This window comes from Argentina silus, assembly GCF_951799395.1.
Source record: "Argentina silus genome assembly, chromosome: Y".
Taxonomy (NCBI): domain Eukaryota; kingdom Metazoa; phylum Chordata; class Actinopteri; order Argentiniformes; family Argentinidae; genus Argentina; species Argentina silus.
Genome location: NC_139654.1, coordinates 21,475,313 through 21,497,914, shown reverse-complemented (window position 1 = coordinate 21,497,914; position 22,602 = coordinate 21,475,313). Strand labels below are relative to the sequence as shown.

Here is a 22,602-nt window from a genome sequence, read left to right as displayed (position 1 = left end):
ATCCACCTGGATGGAGAAGTGGAGGTAGGACCAGAGAAAAAGGAGGAAGAGAAGAAACGTGAGACAAAAAGTGGAGCAGAGAAACCCATAGAACTTGACTGCTATGCAGGGTTTAAAGAAGCCCTAAAACAGGTAGAGAAAGGCACATGGGAGTCAGAGTCAGAACGAAGAAAGGATGACAGACTGTTGCAGGAAGCAGTAGACAAGGAGCTAGAACGAATGAACAAAGAGAACAAACAAACAAAGAGAACGCAGAAAAGGGAAACAGCCACACAGCACACCCAGATATGGGGAAGAGATCGCCTGGTCAACCGCCTGGTCAACTGACTTAGTGAGTTTGATGAAGGGGAAGAGTGGGGGCAGGAGATATGGACGACCCAGAAGGAGAAAGAAGCAGAAGAATTGAGGGAGAGGTTACAAACAGGAATTATACAGGAGATGAACCGAAACCAGAAGCGAACAGGGTAATAAGTGTAGTGGCCAGGGTAGTGGAGAGACGGGATATGAGGAAGGAGAAGGACAAACAACACAAGTGTTAAGAAATAGAGGAACGTTACATCAACCAGACAGACTCCAGTGCCCCATCCTGGTAAAAGGATCACAAGGACACTATGTGCCCTGGGGAACGCAAGACATGCAAGGGATAATCAGCAGATTACCTGACATACAGTTGTGGTCAGAAGTTTACATACACTTAGGTTGAAGTAATTAAAACTCATTTTTTAACCACTCCACAGATTTCATGTTAACAAACTATAGTTTTGGCAAGTCGGTTAGGACATCTACTTTGTGCATGACACAAGTCATTTTTCCAACAATTGTTTACAGACAGATTATTTCACTGTAATAATGTTCGTTCGTCAGAGGCAGACGCAGTGTGTGGTTGAGGGAATAACCCGTTTATTCAAACAGTAGTTCGTATTTTACAATTCGTAATATCGCTCCGACTTTCCAGTCGTCTTCTAGCCTCCGGCTTTCTCCCGCTCCGCCGTTCCCAGCCCCTCTACTGAAATGACAAAGGCACACACATGTTAAGCACTAGCCAACGAGGCTTCATTTGCAACAGGTGTGCAACGAAGCCTCGCCGACACAACCCTGGCCACGGTCCTGTAGCTCCCTCTACAGGCCGAACGCTGCATGTCCCCCCACATTCACTAATAATTCACTATATCACAATTCCAGTGGGTCAGAAGTTTACATACACTAAGTTGACTGTGCCTTTTAACAGCTTGAAAAATTCCAGAAAATGATGTCATGGCTTTAGAAGCTTCTGACAGGCTAATTGACATCATTTGAGTCAATTGGAGATGTACCTGTGGATGTATTTTAAGGCCAACCTTCAAACTCAGTGCCGGATGCTGGAGGAAACAGGTACAAAAAAATCTACAGTGGGGGAAATAATTATTTGATCCCATGCTGATTTTGTTAGTTTGCCCGATTACAAAGAAATGAGCGGTCTATAATTTTTATGGTACTTTTATTTTAACAAATAGAGACAGAATATCAACAAAGAAGTCCAGAAAAAACACATTATATAAAGTTATAAATTCATTTGCATTTGATCGAAGAAAATAAGTATTTGATCCCCAAGCAAAACATGACTTAGTACTTGGTGGAGAAACCCTTGCTGGCAAGCACAGAAGTCAGACGTTTCTTATAGTTGGTCACCAGGTTTGCACACATCTCAGGAGGGATTTTGGTCCACTCCTCTTTACAGATCCTCTCCAAATCCTGAAGGTTTCAAGGCTTTTGCTTGGCAACTCGAAGCTTCAGCTCCCTCCACAAATTTTCTATAGGATTAAGGTCTGGAGACTAGCTAGGCCACTCCATGACCTTAGTGTGCTTCTTCTTGAGCCACTCCTTTGTTGCCTTGGCTGTATGTTTTGGGTCATTGTCATGCTGGAAGACCCATCCACGACCCATCCTCAGTGCTCTGGCTGAGGGAAGGAGGTTCTCGTCCAAGATCTTATGGTACATGGCCCCGTCCATTGGCCCCTCAATGCAGTGAAGTCGTCCTGTACCCTTAGCAGAGAAACAACCCCAAAGCATAATGTTTCCACCTCCGTGTTTGACGGTGGGGATGGTGTTCTTGGGATTGTAGCATTCAGCATTTCTCTCCCTCCAAACACGAAGAGTCGAATTTATGCCAAAGAGTTCAATTTTGGTCTCATCTGACCACATCACCTTCTCCTAAGCCTTCTCTGAATCATTTAGGTGTTCATTGGCAAATTTCAGATGGGCCTGTACATGTGCCTTCTTGAGCAGGGGGACCTTGCGGGCACTGCAGGATTTCAATCTGTTACGGTGTAGTGTGTTACCAATGGTTTTCTTGGTGACTGTGGTCCCAAGACTGTGGTTGAGATCATTACCAAGCTCCTCCCGTGTAGTTCTGGGCTGATCCCTCACCCTTCTCATGATCATCCTTACCCCACGAGGCAAGATCTTGCATGGAGCTTCAGGCCGAGGGCGATTGATGGTTATTTTGTATTTCTTCCATTTTCTAATAATTGCACCAACAGTCTCCTTCTCACCAAGCTTCTTGCTGATGGTCTTGTAGCCCATTCCAGCCTTGTGCAGGTCTACAACTCTTACCCTGATGTCCTTTGAATGTTCTTTGGTCTTGCCCATGGTGGTGGAGAGGTTGGAATGGAAGAGATTGATTCTATTGACAGGTATCTTTTATACCCATAACAAGCAGAGATTAGGAGTACTTTTCCTAAAGTGACGGGACTAATCTGTGTGCCTCATGGGCATATAACCGGTCTGTATGAGCCAGAATTCTTGCTGGTTTGTAGGGGATCAAATACTTATTTCCTTCGATCAAATGCAAAATCATGTATAACTAATATATATATATATATATATATATATATATATATAAATACATATATCTCATTGCGGGCACGCTCATGTTGCGTTGGGAGCGCGTCCTCTACCCAACGTGCGCGCTCTTGAGAAGGCTTGGTAGAAAATGGCGAGTCTGTGCAAGAAGCAGCAATGCACTATCGGGAGGCGCGGCTTTCGGCACGAACTTGACTCGTGGCGGCACAAATTCATTCATTGTGTAGGTAAGTATGTTCTGTGATGGACGCCTAACATACATGTAGATTTTCAGCTGCATATGTGCCAGATTTGTGGGTACATTCGCTATATGTCGCGCAAGAATTCTAGCTCCGACCGTCAGAGGCAACACGAAGGAGCGACTTTTTTTGTCTTCCAACTGTTTCCTCCCTCGGCAGTCAGGCTTGAGCGGTAGGTGATAGTGATACATTGTGGTGATTTGGCATGGCCCTGTGCGGTAATTTATTATTGCTGTATTTGTGCTTTTACTTGAATTGGTTAAAACGGCATTGTGTATTTGTTTTAGAGGGAGTGTCAACGAAGTCAGGAATGCGCCTCGACCAATAAAATAGCATATTCCGTTTGCCAAATTGCGCGCTCCCCTGTTTTTACAGTATAATATTTTGGTTGGGGGAGAGCGATGCTCGTTTATGCACTCGGGGTCAACACGCTTTCTGAAACCACTCCTCGGGTGCGCGCATTGCTGCAATGAGGAAGTAAGGTGAGCCAAAACCCTCAGGAATTTATGTGTTCTGTGAGCTCCAACTAGCTCCATTAAGACTTCCGGGTTCGCTTTTCGCCATATTTGCGGCTTAAAAATAAAACCGCGAGTTAAAACATGAATGGTAAGTGATGGGGTCACAGTATGTTATCTTATTTTTGCTGAAATAATGACAAATTACGCAACAGAAAGTATATACAATTTAGAAAAAAGTGATTTTAAGCTTTAAAATGTACACATTTGTGGAATTGTATTTTACACATGCCTATTATATTTGTTTAAACTGGACTGTACAGAGCTATTTTTCTAAGATTTCAATACTGGTATTTCAATACCAGACAGATGTCTTTGAGAGATATATGGCTGCAATGACATCACTAGATTCAAACTCAGAGCGAGGATATGGAGGGATGGAGAGAGAGAGAGAGAGGGGGAGAGGATATGATAGGATGAAGAGAGGGAGAGGACATGGAGAGAGAGATGTTGAGGGATGTATAGAGAGAGATAGGATATACACTCACCGGCCACTTTATTAGGTACACCTGTTCAACTGCTCGGTAACGCAAATATCTAATCAGCCACTCACATGGCAGCAACTCAATGCATTTAGGCATGTAGACATAGTCAAGACGACCTGCTGAAGTTCAAACCGAGTATCAGAATGGGGAAGAAAGGTGATTTAAGTGACTTTGAGCGTGGCATGGTTGTTGGTGCCAGACGGCTGTTCTGAGTATTTCAGAAACTGCTGGGATTTTCATGCACAACTATCTGTAGGGTTTACAGAGAATGGTCCGAAAAAGAGAAAATATCCAGTGAGCGGCAGTTCTCTGGGCGAAAATGCCTTGTTGATGCCAGAGGTCAGAGGAGAATGGCCAGACTGGTTCGCGATGATAGAAAGGCAACAGTAACTCAAATAACCACTCGTTACAGCCAAGGTATGCAGAAGACCATCTCTGAACGCACAACACATTGAACCTTGAAGCAGATAGGCTACAAAAGGGGTTCCAACCCAGTACTAGCAAGGTGTACCTAATAAAGTGGCCGGTGAGTGTATACAGAGAGAGAGGATATGGATGGATGGGGGGGGGGAGAGAGAGAGATGATATGGAGGGAGGATATGGAGGGATAGAGAGGGATGGGGGGAGAGAGGGGGGGATATGGAGGGATGTTGAGGGATGGAGAGAGAGATAGGATTTGGAGGGATGGGGAGAGAGAGAGGGGGATAGGATTTGGAGGGATGGGGAGAGAGAGGGGGGGATATGGAGGGATGTTGAGGGATGGAGAGAGAGATTGGATTTGGAGGGATGGGGAGAGAGAGAGGGGGATGGAGAGATAGGATTGGGGGGGATATGGAGGGATGTTGAGGGATGGAGAGAGATTGGATTTGGAGGGATGGGGAGAGAGAGAGGGGGATGTTGAGGGATGGAGAGATAGGATTTGGAGGGATGGGGAGAGAGAGAGGGGATATGGAGAGAGAGAGAGATGTTGAGGGATGGATAGAGAGAGATTGGATATAGAGGGAGAGGGAGGATACGGAGGGATGTTGAGGGATGGATAGAGAGAGGATATGGAGGGTGTGGTGAAATTTCAAGTCAAAAAATACTTTGAAATAAAATGCCAGATACTAGAGCTGATGGTTTATCCAGAGACTTTTATTCACAAGTAATAAAAGTCGTTCACATTTGCAAAGGCGAACACATTCTTTCAGTCAACCGCTTTATAGTTTCAAATAGGTTTCCCCTCCTATTTGTGAAGACAGTTCTCGTGTTACTTCATATTGGTGATGAGCTCATTAGATTTATCACTATTATTCTAGGGCCTGGCACGGTTGACCTTATCTTCACCTACCAGTGCATTGTTTCTTAGGGTTTTCCTCTCTCCCTTATCCTGTTTTTCTCACAGAAAAAGTGTGTCTCGTTTCCATCTTCTGCTCTCAGCTGGTTTGTCCTGTCCATTTGGTTTGTTCACAACTGGTTAAATTTATATCTGCTTCTCTTTTCTGTTGACCATATCCTTCTTTCCCATGCCCTGGTTATCTGTTTTCTCTAACCTTTGCTCCCTCCTGTAACCTTTAGAACATCTCCACTACTCTCCCCTCACAAATCAATCACTGGCCGTCCTGGTCTTAATCCTCTCTCTACCTTTCCTTTGTGGAATTACAAATATTTATTTTCTATAGAAATTTACCATAATCTATCATGGATAATATTTTTCTCATGAGAGACTTATTTGATATTTGTAAACTGTATAATTTGATGTTGGAATTATATCGTTAGATCAGGAGAAGCGTTTGATGGGGTTGACCATGGTTTTCTTTTTTCCACTTTAAGAGCTTTTGGTTTTGGAGGTTTTGTATCAATGTTGGGTTTGTTGTTTTATCAAGCTTTTTGTTTGGTGAAAGTGGGTGGTGGGCTGACCTGTCCAGTACAGGTTCAGAGAGGCATTAGACAGGGATGTCCTATCTCTGGACAGCTATACTCTTTAGCTATTGAGCCTCTTCTGAATAGATTAAGATCTAAGCTATCAGGATTTATGTTACCAGGGTTGCCTCAGCGGCCCTCGCTGGTGGTGTCAGCTTATGCTGATGACATTAATGTGTTTGTCAGAGACCAGAGAGATGTGGAGTTCCTGGGTAGTAGTTTAGATATGTATGAAAGGGCATCTTCTGTAAAAGTGAACTGGGAAAAAAGTGGAGCTTTGCAGGTTGGGCAGTGGGCAGACAAGGAAATGCCAAAGTTACCAGGAAACCTCAGCTGGGGAAGGCAGGGAATGAAAATGTTGGGTGTGTTTCTGGTAACAGAAGAGTTTCAGAGGAAGAACTGTGAGGGTGCTATGGAGAGAGTGTGTGCCAGACTGTCTAAATGGAAATGGTTGCTACCTCAGCTTTCCTACAGGGGGAGATTCTTGATCGTCAATAACTTGGTTGCCTCGACCCTTTGGCACAGACTGATAGTCTTACCTCCACCAAGGGGCCTGATTGAAAGAATTCAGAGGGCAGTTGTGGATTTCTTCTGGTCAGGGCAGCACTGGCTGAGATCAGCGATACAGGAGGGAGGACAGGGCCTGGTTGACATTGCATCACGAATCACAGCCTTCAGGCTGCAGACAGCTCAGAGACTGCTTTACAGCTTTGGCCTGCCATGATTAGACACTGCCTGTTTGCTGCTGAGGAGGGCTGGACTCTTTGGATATGATAAACACTTGTTCCTGCTTCGGCTCCAATCCATGGATTTAACTGGTCTGACACCTTTTTACCAGTCTGTCTTACAGGCATGGCAGGTTTTAAGTTTCCATCGGAAGGCTGTGATGACACCAGGGATTGTGGCTCTTTGAGGAGTCCCTGTTTGGAAACAGTTTCATCAGCTCTCAGGTTCTGTCTGAGATCCAGACTGAGAGAGGCTGGCTGTGTTAAGCTGGGTCATCTCATGAAGACCTCCTTTATCCCTCAGCTAGCTGAACTGCTTAACATCAGATCCAACAGACTACTGCTCAGGCTGGTGGAGGAGGTCTGTGTTTCTTTCTTTCGTGCTTCTGTGCGTTTGCTGAAGGCCATACTCTGTCTGGCCAATGGGATGAGTATGTATTTCCTTCTCTGGCTGTCTCTCCTGCTGTGGGACAGTGGCAGGATGAGGAGGACATCCTGCTGTCTCTAAAGACCAGAGTTGGGAGACTTTGAGACTCTGGGGAAGAAACCAGCATATCAGCGTGAAGGTTTCAAACTTACGCTCCCTGGCAGGGTGAAGGTGTCGAGGTGGACAGAGTTTTTTGGCATAGGATTGTCACTGAGGGGCTGTTGGCAGTCCCTGTACAAACCACCTGTTGACAAACGGACAGGTGACCTCCAGTGGAGGATTGTACATGGGGCCATCGCTACAAACGGGTATCTGGTGCACCTCAATCCTGGCACAGGGGACAGCTGTCCTTTCTGCTCGCAGACAGAAACAATATACCATCTGTTTACTCAGTGTTCCAGATTGGTTTGACTTTTCAGCCGACTGCAGTCATGGTTTCAGGGCTTAGGAGAACATTTTTCTTTTTGTCCTTTTTTATCTATGGTCCACACTACTTTGCAAAGAATAAATCTGTACACACACTAATGAATTTCATTTCAGGACTGGCCAAATTAGCTATTTGGAAAACAAGGAAAAACCGTGTGAGGGGTCAGAGGATGTGGTTCTGATGCTGAGTGGGCTGCTGGCAGCTCGGCTCAGGGTGGAGTTTGGTTTTTACAGACTCACAAAAAAACAGAAGTTTTTGTGAACATTTCGGGTGTGAAGGATGTGCTGTGTTCAGTCAGAGAACTCTTTGGTTCTGAATTTTTGATTTTATTTCTTTAGTGTTTCTGTGTTTATGTGGTCAGATGAGACCAAAATTGAACTCTTGGGCATAAATTCGACTCGTCGTGTTTGGAGGGAGAGAAATGCTGAATGCTACAATCCCAAGAACACCATCCCCACCGTCAAACACGGAGGTGGAAACATTATGCTTTGGGGTTGTTTCTCTGCTAAGGGTACAGGACGACTTCACTGCATTGAGGGGCCAATGGACGGGGCCATGTACCGTAAGATCTTGGACGAGAACCTCCTTCCCTCAGCCAGAGCACTGAGGATGGGTCGTGGATGGGTCTTCCAGCATGACAATGACCCAAAACATACGGCCAAGGCAACAAAGGAGTGGCTTAAGAAGAAGCACACTAAGGTCATGGAGTGGCCTAGCTAGTCTCCAGACCATAATCCAATAGAAAATTTGTGGAGGGAGCTGAAGCTTCGAGTTGCCAAGCAAAAGCCTTAAAACCTTCAGGATTTGGAGAGGATCTGTAAAGAGGAGTGGACCAAAATCCCTCCTGAGATGTGTGCAAACCTGGTGACCAACTACAAGAAACGTCTGACTTCTGTGCTTGCCAACAAGGGTTTCTCCACTAAGTACTAAGTCATGTTTTGCTTGGGGATCAAGTACTTATTTCGTTCGATCAAATGCAAATTAATTTATAACTTTATATAATATGTTTTTCTGGACTTTTTTTGTTGATATTCTGTGTCTATTTGTTAAAATAAAGTACCATAAAAATTATAGACCACTAATTTCTTTGTAATCGGGCAAACTAACAAAATCAACAGGGGATCAAATAATTATTTCCCCCACTGTATATATACACACACTCACCGGCCACTTTATTAGGTACACCTTGCTAGTATTGGGTTGGACCCCCTTTTGTAGCCCATCTGCTTCAAGGTTCAACATGCGTTCAGAGATGGTCTTCTGCATACCTTGGTTGTAACGAGTGGTTATTTGAGTTACTGTTGCCTTTCTATCATCTTGAACCAGTCTGGCCATTCTCCTCTGACCTCTGGCATCAACAAGGCATTTTCGCCCAGAGAACTGCCGCTCACTGGATATTTTCTCTTTTTCTGACCATTTTCTGTAAACCCTAGAGATGGTTTTGCGTGAAAATCTCAGTAGATCAGCAGTTTCTGAAATACTCAGACCAGCCCGTCTGGCACCAACAACCATGCCACGTTCAAAGTCACTTAAATCACCTTTCTTCCCCATTCTGATGCTCGGTTTCAACTTCAGCAGGTCGTCTTGACGATGTCTGTATGCCTAAATGCATTGAGTTGCTGCCATGTGATTGGCTGATAAGATATTTGCGTTAACAAGCAGTTGAACAGGTGTACCTAATAAAGTGGCCGGTGAGTGTATATGGATCTAACTGTAGGGAGTGACTCTGCAGTCATGACAGCAGTGGGAAGCTCGTTCCACCAGCGGGGCGCCAGGACAGTGAAAAGCCGTGACCGAGTAGTGATGGAAAAGTGGAGTGATCGGACAGGGGTTTGGGGGCTGACCATTGCTTGCAAGTACGGAGGGGCTGTTCCCTTTGCCGCCAGGAAGGTGATCACCAGGGTCTTGAATCTGATGCGGGCTGCTACCGGGAGCCAGTGAAGGGTGCGCAGGAGGGGGGGTGACATGGGAGAATTTGGGGAGATTGAACACCAGAAGTATTTGAACTGAAAGTTGAGCTGCTTCTCTGGTGAGGAATGGACGTATCCTTCTGATGTTGGAGAGGAAGAATCTATAGGAGCGTGCTGTGATGTTTGCCACACAGGATAAGTGGTTGTCAATGGTTCAAGGTTCTTGGCTGTCTGGGAGGAGGTCACTGTGAGTCAGAAGGGGGGAAAAAGAGAAAGAGTTGAGTGTCATCTGCGTAGCAGTGGTAGGAGAAACCATGTGAGGAAATTACAGAGCCAAGAGATTTGGTATAGAGGGAGAACAGTAAGGGCCCTAGGACAGAGCCCTTGGGGACCCCAGTTGTGAGGGCTCGTGGAGAGGACAGCGTTTCTCTCCACGTCACCTGGTAAGAGCAATCGGCCAGGTAGGATACAACCCAGGAGAGTGCAGAGCCAGAGATGCCCAGTTCTGAGAGGGTGGAGAGAAGGATCGGGTGGTTTACTGTGTTGAATGCAAGCAGACAGGTCCAGAAGAATGAGAACAGAGGAGAGGGAGGAAGCTCGAGCAGAGTGGAGGGCCTCTGTGACAGCAAGGAGAGCAGTCTCAGTAGAGTGCCCAACTTCAAAGCCAGATTGGTGAGGGTTAGAGAGGTTGTTCTGAAGAAGGTAGTGAGACAGTTGGTTAGAGGGTTTTAGATAAGAAGGAGAGAAGGGATACTGATCTGTCGTTATGGACAGAAGATGGGTCAAGAGTTGGTTTCTTGAGAAGACGCTTGACTCTGGCTGCTGGGACAGATCCTGTGGATAGAGGGGAATTGATTATTGTTATTATGATTGATTATGGTGTTAAGGAATGGAAGGAGGTCTTTGGAGATGGATTGAAGAAAGGGGGATGGGGCAGGTGATTGCCCGCTTGGATGTGACCAGTTTTAGAATGTCATCAGGGGACAGGGGGGAAAAAAGCTGATAAACCAGAGACTGAGTGTAGTGTAGTGGGTTTGGGAGGAGAGGTAGCAGTGTTGGCGAGAGGTAGAGAGAAAGAGCTGCTAATATCATCAACGTTTCAAAGTCGGTGACAGACAGGGAGGAGAGAGGAGGTGGGTTGAGGAGTGAGGAGAATGTGGAGAACAGTTTCCTTGGGTCAGAGAGGATTGAATTTTGGAATGGTAGTAAGAAGCTTTAGCAGCTGGTGTAGTTGAGGAGAGAGAGAGAGAAGGTTTTAGGTCATCAGGGAGGCCAGTTTTTCTCCATTTCCTCTCAGCTGCCCGGAGCCCAATTCTACAAGCTTGCAGGGTTTCAGACAGCCAAGGAGCGTGTGGAGAGGATCGTGCTGGTCTTGAGGTCTGTGGACAAAGAGAGTTGAAGGATGAGGAAAGAGTGGATAGGAGGGAGAAGGATTCAACAGAGGGTAGGGAGGATAAGACAGAGGAAGAGAGAGTGGTGAGGGAGAGGGTACGCAGGTTGTGACGAGAGGATACAGTGTGGGTCGAGACTGTCTGGGGGAGGGGTGGATTTGAGGGGAAGGGAGAAGGATACAAAATGATGATCAGAAATTGGAAGAGGGGTAACAGTAAGGTTGGAGGTATGGGAGGATCTGGTGAAGACATGGTCAAGCTGATTGCTCGCCTTATTAGTCGGAGGAGAGTGGGACAGGGTAAGGCCGAAGGAGGAGAGAAGGTCAAGTACTCCAGACGAGTGAAGCTTCTCTGACTGGATGTTGAAGTCACCCAGTAGTGAGAGCGCTGTACTGTCCTCACGGAAGAAGCTGAGAAAGGGCATCCATCTCATCTAAGAAGTGGCCAAGCTGACCTGTTGGACGATAGATAACAACAATGTGAAGTTTGACAGGGGAGGTGACAGAAACAGCATGGAATTCAAAGGTGGATATGGACAGGTGTGACAGGGGAAGGACATAATGTGGCCACTTAGGTGAGATGAGGAGTCCTGTGCCTCCCCCTCGACCAGAGAGTCTAGGGGAATGAGAAAAGGAGTAGGCATCAGAGAGGGCTGCCGCAGTAGCTGTGTATTCCGGTGTAATCCATGTCTCTGTGAGGGCAAGGAAGTGGAGAGACATGAAGCAGGCATAAGCTGAGAGAGCCTCTGCTTTCCGGACCGCTGACTTGCAGTTCCAAAGACCCCAGACAGTGAGGTCATGGTCAGTTGAGCATGGTGGGTAGATTAGATTGGAATGGTTGCGAGGGGAGATGTAGCGTCGATGTGTCCTCCTGAGGGATGAAATAACAGGAATGGGGAGAAAGCACATTGTGATATTTGCCGGGATAGAGCTAGAGGGTTTGTGGGCAATACAAGATGTAGGTAGCGCTCAATACACTCAGAGTAGTGAAAAAATAAACTAATTGAATAAAACTACTTAGTAGTTTGGCCTTCCTCGATGGACTCCACAGATTGACTCCTTCGTCTTCGTGTCAGGAGGCTGTCGCTCTGTGACCGTCACAATTGAAATGCAGATTCTGGAATTGCTGATGACTAGCAGGGTAGTAGCCCCTCCTACCTAACGATCCGTTAACAACCAGACAGGTTTCACCACTCAATCCCAAATGTATTAGTCCTGGTCCAAGGTGAGCAGGAGTTAAAATACTTTGCAAAGTCGTTTCAGTCGTTTTTAGCTTTCTTAGCAAGTCTGCTACCTTTAGCTTGCGATCGTCACCTGTGTATTTTGCGAACTGGTGAGAATGCATAGTTTCATAGTGACGACGAATGTTGTACTCCTTTGAAACAGCGACCCTCTGCTTACATACCAGACACACTGCGTTGGAATCGACCTCGGTAAAAAGATAACCATGTTCCCAACTTTTTTTGAATTTTCGTTTGTCTGTGTGCCACTGCTTAACACGCTCCATCCTTGCATCCTCTCACTCACTGGTCTTCGCCTCACCGGATTGCATCTGGTAGGAGCTCAACAGCGCCACCCTACCATCATTGTATCACAATGTTATTCTCTGGTCAGGAGTGGAAGTGCACCAATAAATAATATTCAATGAGAGCGAGCGCAGCGAGCGAGCGCAGATTCCGAGCGTTGATGGTGGGAAAAAATTATACAGTGGATAAGGCGCGGGCCCCAAATTGGGCAGCCATGCTTTAAAGTATGCTTTGTGTTTGGCCTAATATGTATTCCTGAAGAGCAGTTGTCATGCCTCTGATGTGTCAAACCAATGTGGATGACCTAGTTTTCTTCCCTGCCTATTTCAGAAATGGGATTGGATATCTGCAGCTAAAGTCCTGTGCACTAACCCAGAAACAGACTTATGCTTATATTTTACCACAAACATTTTTTTCTCCAGGTTCTGCTGTAAAAGAGGTAGTTGGAATTGGGGGAAGCTGAGAGAAGAGGGCATTTCAATTGGTGACAGCATTTGACTAGATTCACTTTTGGTTGCGGAGGAGAATGGATGGCAAGGGTTTATGTTGGATTGTAGTTTATTGCCACTCGTAGACATGTTAATAAGCATAACTTAATGTAAATAGGCCTAGTCAAGTGAGATGTGCATCTGCAGTAGCCTAAATCTGTTTTTATGCAAGTAACAACAATGCATTAACATGTTACATAGTTGCATGGATTAGTATTTATAACTGAGTTGAGTGTTTTTGTTATCCATATTCCACTTGTGTAATAAAAACAGTTCAACCCTGTAATGTAAATGGGCTATGCTAGAGAGAGACCTACAGGAGAGACCAGTGAAAGAGCATAGCCTACCCCTTCACCCTCTCCTCTATTTGCCACAGTTTCAACATTACAGAATAGTAAACAGTAGCCGATATTTTTTTACCTACGTGTAGCCAGTCATTATTTTGGATCTTGGTGAGGTGATGTCTTTAGTGAGGGCATGCTCTCTGATTCGGGATCTGGTTCAGTCGACAGATGTTGTGCGGCTCCTGACCTCTTTAACGCTTCAAGGAATTCATCTTGTTTGGGATCTGGTAGTTTGACCCTATGGCAACATGCACATTGTGTGAAGACTATTTTCAGCCAACCACTTGTCCTTGTGAGATCATCATAAATTGATTTGCCCAGGGATAGGAGAGATTGGTGCTCTCATTATAAAGGGAATGTTTTTTGTGACTGCATAGATTAAGTTATTTGATGTTTGGCAATTCCATGTGGAACAGCCACAGCATATCATCATTTAAATTAATGTACAGGAAGTGCCTGGGGTGAGTAAATCAGTCCAAATGTAGCCTATTTAAGTTAACCTATGGGTCATTTGGAGGAGGCTAATCTAAAATTGGCAGTTTTTTGTGTGCCTTCAGCTGAACGGCAATAGCGTAGCCTAGTTTTGGTGTACAGTATTTCCTTTTTCTAAGAGCAGAGGGGGGTGATATAAAGACTAATTAAAAGTAATTTCATGGTGTGGATGATTTGGTCACAGAAAATGTATTGATTTGCAGGCAGTTATTGATATTTTGGAGGAGAGATTTTAATTGGGTGCTTTGGCAGAAATTGGGAAGTTGCCCAGCATTCAATGGAAAGGGCTCACGTTTAAATTAAATGTAGGCCAACGTTTTATGGCTTCCAATGGAAGAAAACACTTTGTAGTATTTCAGAGGGACTATTACATATACTAACCTATTATGGTATGTTTTCTTCTCTCCACAGGTTTTGAGAGCATTCTGGAAGGGTTGTTCGGGCCAGGGCTGGTAGAAGACCTCACGTTATTTAAAGGTGAGTCCATTTGAAGAATTTTGTAAGTATTTTAAGAGTGTAGTGCGAGTAGCCTATGCCTACCCCTTATCACAATGCAGCACAATTATACCATGTGCTACCTTTCTGCATTCAATCCTCCACACAAGATGGTCCCGATGGCCATTGGAGAGAGAGGATGCTTTATGTTATAAAAAGTTGGTGTTTTGGCTGGCTTGAAGCCAATACAAAAGTCTGTACAGTTCTTTCAGACATTTTGACAATACAGAATGCTGCTGAGACAATGGAAGGCATTATTTGGATTTTTATGACTTCTGCTGGAGTACTGTTACTTTTTCTCAAATGCTGACACCATTTGTATGAAACTAAAGTACGTAAGTAACGTACGACGCAAAAATCTATTGAATAAGTGGGTAGCCAAAAAATAATTTGAAATGCATAACCATTTTATTATTTTTAATTTTGTGATTTATTTAGTTGATAACAGTTCTCTAAAATATGCAACATTTTGGCTACAATCAATGTTTGCATGTCAGTCTTCTATAAACTAACCCTAACGGAATTCGTTTAAATTAATAACTTTACTGTTCTAGGGGAGGAGTAGGACTGGATTGTACTCAGCATTTGAATTGTATCTCTAAAAGACTGTCTAGTGATAAATTGTCAAGCTTTTGTTTGTTAATGGGAAACGATTTGAGCTTGTTATAAGCAGGACTCAAGCAAGCGCACACAGGAGATGAATCAAAATGTGTAGCCTACATATCATGAATTTCACACATATCAAGACTGTCCAATGCTACACCAATGATATGACACCTCTATGAAAGTTATTCATTTTTAGCCAACTATGATACATTGTACATATGACGGACAGGGGCGAAAAAAAAAGTCAAATGTAGATTGTAGGCAACTACAAATGAGTAGTTGGATACGGGCAGTAAAACAGTGAAAATATAATTTGTTTTATTCTCGTTATTGCACATGGCATGTGAACACATTCATGACAGCTCTCATTTCAATCATGTGAAATACATTCAATGTGCACTCGCAGTGCCAGAGCAGAAAATTAACTGAATGAACTGCGCTCTTTGCTTTGTGAGTGCGCTGTGTCCATATAGCCTACTGCTGAAATGCGCAGAAGCAACTGAGAAACATTATATTGCTGAGTTAATATTCAATTTCGTGTAACTTCGTATAATTTGTAAAGCGTTTTGTTTAACTGCCACATATATTCCATGTCTGACATCATTTTATGAAGTGTCCATGAAGACATGGTTTGTTGTAAATTAAGGTTACAACCAACATGGACAGAGGGGAAAAACGGGAGGCACGGTCGGGACCGTGACACAGTGGGGTGGCCGTCCCTAACTGCTAAAAGGGCCCACCACTGGCTTCTGCATGTATATAAAGCTATAGTCCATAATCTCCCATGTTATCTTACTTCATTTATTACCTGGAGATCCAGCACTTTTCAGAGGCCGTGTCAAGATTGCTTAGTCCTTGAGGTCCCATGTGCCTCCTCTGAGCTGGGTAAAACTGTCTTTTAGTTACTGCGCTCCCAAGGGCATGGAATGACCTGCAGGATACATGGAGACTCGATGCCTTATTTTCACTGGGCCATTTCAGAAACTTGATGGATTCTTGGTGGATGATTGTTGTTATGAATGATTGTTGTCTGTAAAAACTATGTAAATGTCAATCCAATGTAATTGGAGATTATGTTAATGTAGTGATGTGTTCAGATACATTTTGGTTTAAGACTGTCAATTGACACATTGAACTGTTTGTGTCATAATTGCATTGAAATTGGTTGAGGATAAACCAAATGAAAGCTTATGAACCCATTTGTGCCGAATGCCGCGCGACGCAACATTGCATCTACCGCCGGTTGCTGCATTGCGCAACTTTGAATCTACCGCCAGTTGCTGCGTGGCGCAGCATTTTTGATTTGTTGTAATTTTCATGAGTGCAGCATATAATGCACTGTCATTGGTTCAAATACACATGAGGTGGGTCTTGTTGATTTTTTAAAACCACGTGAGCACCCAAATGTCGTGTGGTTCGCCGAAAATCAATCAGACATACACGTGCGTTTAAAAAATCTACAATAAACGCACGTGTATGTCTGATTGATTTACGTGATTTTCGGCGAACCACAAGACCACGCAGCAACTGGCGGTAGATTCAAAGTTGCGCAACGTAGCAACCGGCGGTAGATGCAATGTTGCGTCGCGCAGCATCCGGCACAAATGGGTTAAATCATACCTTATTTCACTATTTATACCACCAGTTGAACTTTCAAAACATATTAATTTACGTCTATTATCTTAGTCAAGGTATGTGGGCTAAGCTTATATAAGATATGCCATTTAGCTGGCGCTTTTATCCAAAGTGTCTTACATTGTAGTGAGTGCATACATTTTTCAGTATATATGCTGAAGGTTGTTGGAACTTGGCAACTGTTAGGCCCAAATTCCCTTTAACTAACACCGATGGGCATGAGGATATTTATTAAAAAAAAAATCTAAAAAATAGAATTTGAATGTCAAGTTTTTTGGGCATATTGCCATCATGTCTCTGTTATGCTACAGTGCCCTGCGTACGTTATAGGACAGTGAAAATGTTTTCTTCTTTTTGCTCTATAATCTGTTGGTTTCACCATTAAGACATTTTAGTAATACTTTTTATACATAGTGCACCTATTTCAGGGCACCAAAAGAAATGGGACAGATTCATATAATGTCCAAATTAAACACTCATGTTTGGTATGTGGTCAACAATCCTTTGCATGCAATAACTGCCTGAAGTCGGTGACCCATTGACCCCACCAGACATTGGGTGTCTTCAGTTGATGCTCTTCGAGGCCTGTACTGCAGCCATCTTCAGTTGTTTGTTTTTGAGGTATTTTTGCCAAAAATCTTAGCACCAGGAAATTAAATGCCTGTTCAATTGGATTTAAATCTGAAGATTGATTTGGCCAGTCAAGAACTTTACACTTTTTGACCCTGAAAAAACCTCCTAGTTGCTATGGCAGTATGTTTTAGGCCATTGTATTTGTGGGGGGACATGAGGGAGCTACAGGACCGTGGCCAGGGTCGGAAGCGAGGCTGGTTGCGCACCTGTTGCGAATCAAGCCTCGCTAACGAAAGGGTTTAAGATGTGTGTGCCTCTGCATTCGAGAGAGAGAACGGCGACTGGAAAGTCGCCGAGTGTTTTGAGGAGGCTGGAAAGCCAAGGGAAGAGATTATAACTATTTTCATAATAAACGGGACATTCCCTTACCACCACACTGTGTCCGCCTATCTGTGAGCAAGGGACCTGTTACAGTGGCGCCCAACGTGCGGCACAGTGAAGGCGGAGGAAAAAGGAAATGGAGGCGTTAAGCGCGGCCATAGGAAGGATGGCCCTTGTACTGGAGCAGCAGGCCCACCAGGCCGCGGTGAGGAAGATGGCGATGGCAAGGGCTGAGGACCGTACCCTCCTCCTGGAGCTCGTCGGGGCCATCAAGGCGGGGCCGGTGCCCGGGTCGGCACAAGGTCCCCTTAAGGTCCACCTCCAGAAAATGGGGGACCTGGACGACCCGGAGGCGTTCCTGGCGGTGTTCGAGGGGACGGCGAGGATCTCGGGGGTGGCCGGACGGCGAGTGGGCATACCATCTGCTGCCCCTCCTGTCAGGTGAGGCGCAGCTCGCTGCCCACAGCCTGCCAGCGGCCGCCCAACGGGACTACCCGTCCCTGGCCCGGGCAATTCGAGACCGCCTGGGCCTCACGCCGGAGGAACACCGTCGCCGGTTCCGGGCCCTGACGATGGAGGAGGGGAGCCGGCCCTTTGCCTACGCCCAGCGGCTGCGGGACAGCGCGCGGCGGTGGCTGGACCCAGGGAACAGCTCGGCGGAGGAGGTCGGGGACCGGGTGGTGTTGGAGCAATTCCTCACGGGGCTCCCGGCCCGGACCGCCGCCTGGGTCCAGTACCACCGGCCCCAGGATCTCGCGGCCGCCGTTACCTTGGCGGAGGAGCATCTCTCCCTTCCGCCGCAGGAGCCACGGCGACCAACCCCGCGCCAGGGGCAGGCATGTCGAGAACCAGCCCTGGCCCCACAGGAAGCACCCCGAGCGACAGGGGGGGTGTGTTGGCGTTGCGGACGGCCGAGCCATGTACAGGCGGAGTGCCCAGTGAGGGAGGTGGGGCAGGTCGTCCGCATCGGCGACATACCGGGCCCTCCCCCCGGACCAGGAGCGGCGTATCGTGTTCCGGTAAGGATACAACATGATACGCACCAGGCGTTCTTCTATTCGGGCTGCATGCAGTCCATGATCCAGGAGCGCCTGGTTCGACCGGGGGCATTGTTAAAGGCATCGAGGGTGTTGGTGAAGTGTGTGGGCTACCGGGGTGCGTGCACGACAGAGAGGGAGGTGTGAGGCGTGTAATGTGCTCTGTGCTGAGGTGGCGCCTTGCGACACTGCCGAGGAGCCGGAGCCGGCGGGGGGGTCTCAACCCGAGATTTCGCCGCCGAACTATCCGCTGCTAGGTGACTTCCCCCTCGAGCAGTCTCGTGACGAGACCCTACGATCGGCCTTTGACCAAGTGATAGCGATTGATGGTACTTTGGTACGGCCAGACACAGTACGCGCCCACCCCTATTTCGCGATTATCAGCGACAGGTTGTACCGAGTAAGTCGTGACTCACATAGCCAGGAGGAAGTAACCCAGTTGTTGGTTCCCCGTAGCCGCCGGGAAATGGTCTTCCAGGCGGCTCATTTCAACCCCATGGCGGGCCATTTAGGGTATGATAAGACACTAAACCGTATAATGGCTCGATTTTATTGGCCGGGAATTTGGCCAATAGTTGGTAGGTGGTGCGCTTCTTGTCGCAAATGTCAGTTGGTAAATCCCCCAGCCATTCCACGGGCCCCCTTGTGGCCCTTTCCATTGGTCGAGAACCCATTCGACCGCATTGCCATGGATATTATCGGGCCATTTGATCGGTGTACACAGGGATATCGATTTGTGTTGGTCTTGATAGATTACGCAACCCGATACCCCGAGGCAATACCGCTGCGCAATATTTCTGCCAGGAGTGTAGCGCAGGCATTGTTTCAAGTAATCTCCCGCGTGGGAATCCCGAAAGAGATTCTCACCGATCAGGGCACTAATTTTATGTCACGCACGCTCAGGGAACTGTACGGGTTGTTGAACATCAAGGCGATTCGAACCAGTGTGTACCATCCGGTCACCGATGGCTTTTGTGAGCGGTTCAATCGAACCTTGAAATCAATGATCCGGAAGTTTGTACACGAGGATAGTCGGAATTGGCATAAATGGCTAAATCCCCTGCTGTTTGAGGTACGGGAAGTTCCCCAAGCTTCCACCGGGTTTTCCCTGTTTGAATTACTCTACGGGCGTAAGCCCCGGGGTGTCCTAGACCTTCTTAAAGAAAATTGGGAGGAAGGGTCTAGCGACAGTAAAAGTGAGATTCAATACGTCCTGGACTTGCGCACAAAGCTCCACGCCCTAGGGGTTATCTCACGCGAGCATTTGCAGCAAGCCCAGGAGCGTCAAAAGCGCCTATACGACAGGGGAACTAACCTGTGAGAATTTACACCGGGAGACAAGGTGCTCGTACTGTTACCCACCTCCAGCACGAAATTACTCGCGAAGTGGCAAGGGCCGTTTGTGGTCACACGTCGCATGGGGGACGTGGATTACGAGGTAGTACGCTCGGACCGGGGGGATAGCTTGCAGGTGTATCACGTAAATCTCCTTAAAAAATGGAACGACGTGGTCACTCTTGCTCTGGCTACAATAATTCCAGAGAGAGAGGAGTTCGGACCGGAATTCCCAAAATCAAAAGTTAGCACTCCGGTCGGCATTGATAACCATCTCTCTGCTAGCCAGGCCACGGACGTTGCAGATTTGCAAGCTAGGTTCGCTGACGTGTTCTCTCCCCTGCCCGGTCGGACTACGCTTATCGACCACCATATAGAAACGCAGCCGGGTTTAACAGTGCAACCCTATAGGTTGCCGATACACAAACGAGACATTGTGTGCAGGGAATTGGAAGCCATGCTGGAGCTGGGTGTGGTCGAGGAGTCCCGCAGTGACTGGTGTAGCCCCATCGTGCTTGTTAACAAGCCGGATGGGTCTATACAGTTCTGTGTGGATTATAGAAGGGTTAATGCGGTCTCCAAATTCGATGCCTACCCGATGCTCCGGGTTGACGAGCTCTTGGACCGGCTTGGCACGGCCAAATATTTTACGACATTGGATTGTATGAAGGGATATACTGGCAGATTCCACTCTCGCCGGTATCCCGTGAGAGAACTGCATTCTCCACTCCTCTCGGGCTATTCCAGTTCACGGTGCTCCCTTTCGGGTTGTTCGGAGCCCCAGCCACTTTTCAGCGCCTCATGGACCGCATTCTGCGGCCGCACTCTGCCTATGCTGCGGCCTACCTGGATGACATTGTCATTCACAGTGACACCTGGGCGCAGCCGGAAGGGTGCCCCGGATCCGGTCCAATGGTCGGGCCAGTGCCAGGGGTCGTTCGAGGCCCTTAAGGTAGCTCTTTGTCGAGAAACGGTCCTGTATGCGCCTGATTTTAACCTCCCTTTCTCCCTACAGACGGACGCATCGGATAGAGGGCTGGGAGCAGTGCTGACCCAGCGCGTGGAGGGGGCTGACCGGCCGGTGCTGTACCTGAGCCGCAAACTATCGGAGAGGGAGGGCCGGTACAGCACGGTGGAGAAGGAGTGCCTCGCCATTAAGTGGGCGGTCGGCGCCCTTTGCTACTACCTGCTGGGTCGCGCTTTCACCCTCTATTCCGACCATGCTCCCCTCCAGTGGCTCCACCGCATGAAGGATTTGAACGCGAGGATCACCCGGTGGTATCTCGCGTTGCAGCCCTTCAACTTTTCGGTCGTGCACAGACCACCGGGGGCGCAGATGGTCGTGGCAGACTTCCTCTCCCGTGCGGGGGGGGGGGGGGGGAGTAGGCTGTCGGCCGGCGTGTCCCCGGGCGGTGAGGGTATGTGGGGGGACATGCAGCATTCGGCCTGTAGAGGGAGCTACAGGACCGTGGCCAGGGTCGGAAGCGAGGCTGGTTGCGCACCTGTTGCGAATCAATCCTCGCTAACGAAAGGGTTTAAGATGTGTGTGCCTCTGCGTTCGAGAGAGGCTGGAAAGCCAAGGGAAGAGATTATAACTATTTTCATAATAAACGGGACATTCCCTTACTACCACACTGCGTCCGCCTATCTGTGAGCAAGGGACTTGTTACAGTATTACTGTTTGAATGACTTACTCAATGAATTTGGAAGCATTTGCTTGTACATTTGCTTGTAAAAAAGTACACTTCAGAATACATTCTGCTGCTGCCGTCAGCAGTTACATCATCAATTAAGACAAGTAAGCCAGTTATAGTGGCAGCTATACATGCCCAAACCATAACACCCCCTCCACAGATGAGGTGGTATGCTGTAAATCTTGGGCAGATCCTTTTTTCCGATCTTGCAATCACTCTGGTACATGATAATATTCGTCGTATCTGTCCACACAACCTTTTTCCAGACCACATTTTTAGGTACTTTTCTTTGCAAACTGTAACCTGGCCATCCTTTCTTTGGATAGCTACTGGTTTGCACCTTGCAGTGAAGCCTGTAGTTCAGCTGGTGATGTATTCTGCGCATGGTAGTCTCTAACACAGTCACACCTACCTCCCTGGATAGTGTTCCTGATCAGTTGTTTTGGGGCTTTTCTTAATTATGGTGAGGATTCTTCGGTCATCCACTGTAGAAGTCTTCCTTGGCCTACCAGCCCGTTTGTGATTGCTGAGCTCACCAGTGTTTTATTTTTAATGATGTTCCAAACACAACCAACCCCCCTCCACAGCTATCACACCTCTTCTTCCCAGCCTGGACAGAGACACTACCCCCCCCCCTACACAATTGACCCAGACAGCCCCCTCCCCCCCATCGCACCTCTCTCCATCCAGGAGAGAGACGTGAACAAAATGTTAAAGAAACAGAACCCCCGCAAGGCAGCTGGACCAGAAGCTGTCTCCCCCTCCACACTGAAGCACTGTGCAGACCAGCTGTCTCCAGTGTTTACGGACATCTTTAACACTTCACTGGTTGAATGCATGGTACCTGCCTGCTTCAAAACATCCACCATCATCCCAGTTCCCAAAAAGCAGAGGATCACAGGCCTTAATGACTACAGACCAGTCGCCCTGACCTCTGTGGTAATGAAGACCTTTGAGCGCCTCGTGCTCACCCACCTCAAGGCCATCACCAACCCCCTCCTCGAACCACTGCAGTTTGCCTACAGAGCCAACAGGTCTGTAGACGACGCAGTCAACATGGGACTTCACTTCATCCTCCAGCACCTAGACTCCCCGGCACCTACGCCAGGATCCTGTTTGTGGACTTCAGCTCTGC

At 47.0% G+C, this 22,602-nt stretch overlaps 1 protein-coding gene across 1 annotated transcript in view; it reads left to right on the top strand.

The window, feature by feature from the left end:
* Positions 1–2,971: 2,971 nt before the first annotated feature.
* LOC310823655 (ligand-dependent corepressor-like) overlaps positions 2,972–22,602 on the top strand; it is a gene marked incomplete at its 5' end in the record, with an annotated part of 38,946 nt that continues 19,315 nt past the window's right edge. Inside the window, 2 exons of the mRNA XM_083696535.1 lie at positions 2,972–3,068; positions 14,123–14,188. Of these exons, the coding sequence (XP_083552661.1) occupies positions 2,972–3,068; positions 14,123–14,188 (163 nt within the window). The remainder of the gene's footprint in view (positions 3,069–14,122; positions 14,189–22,602) is intronic.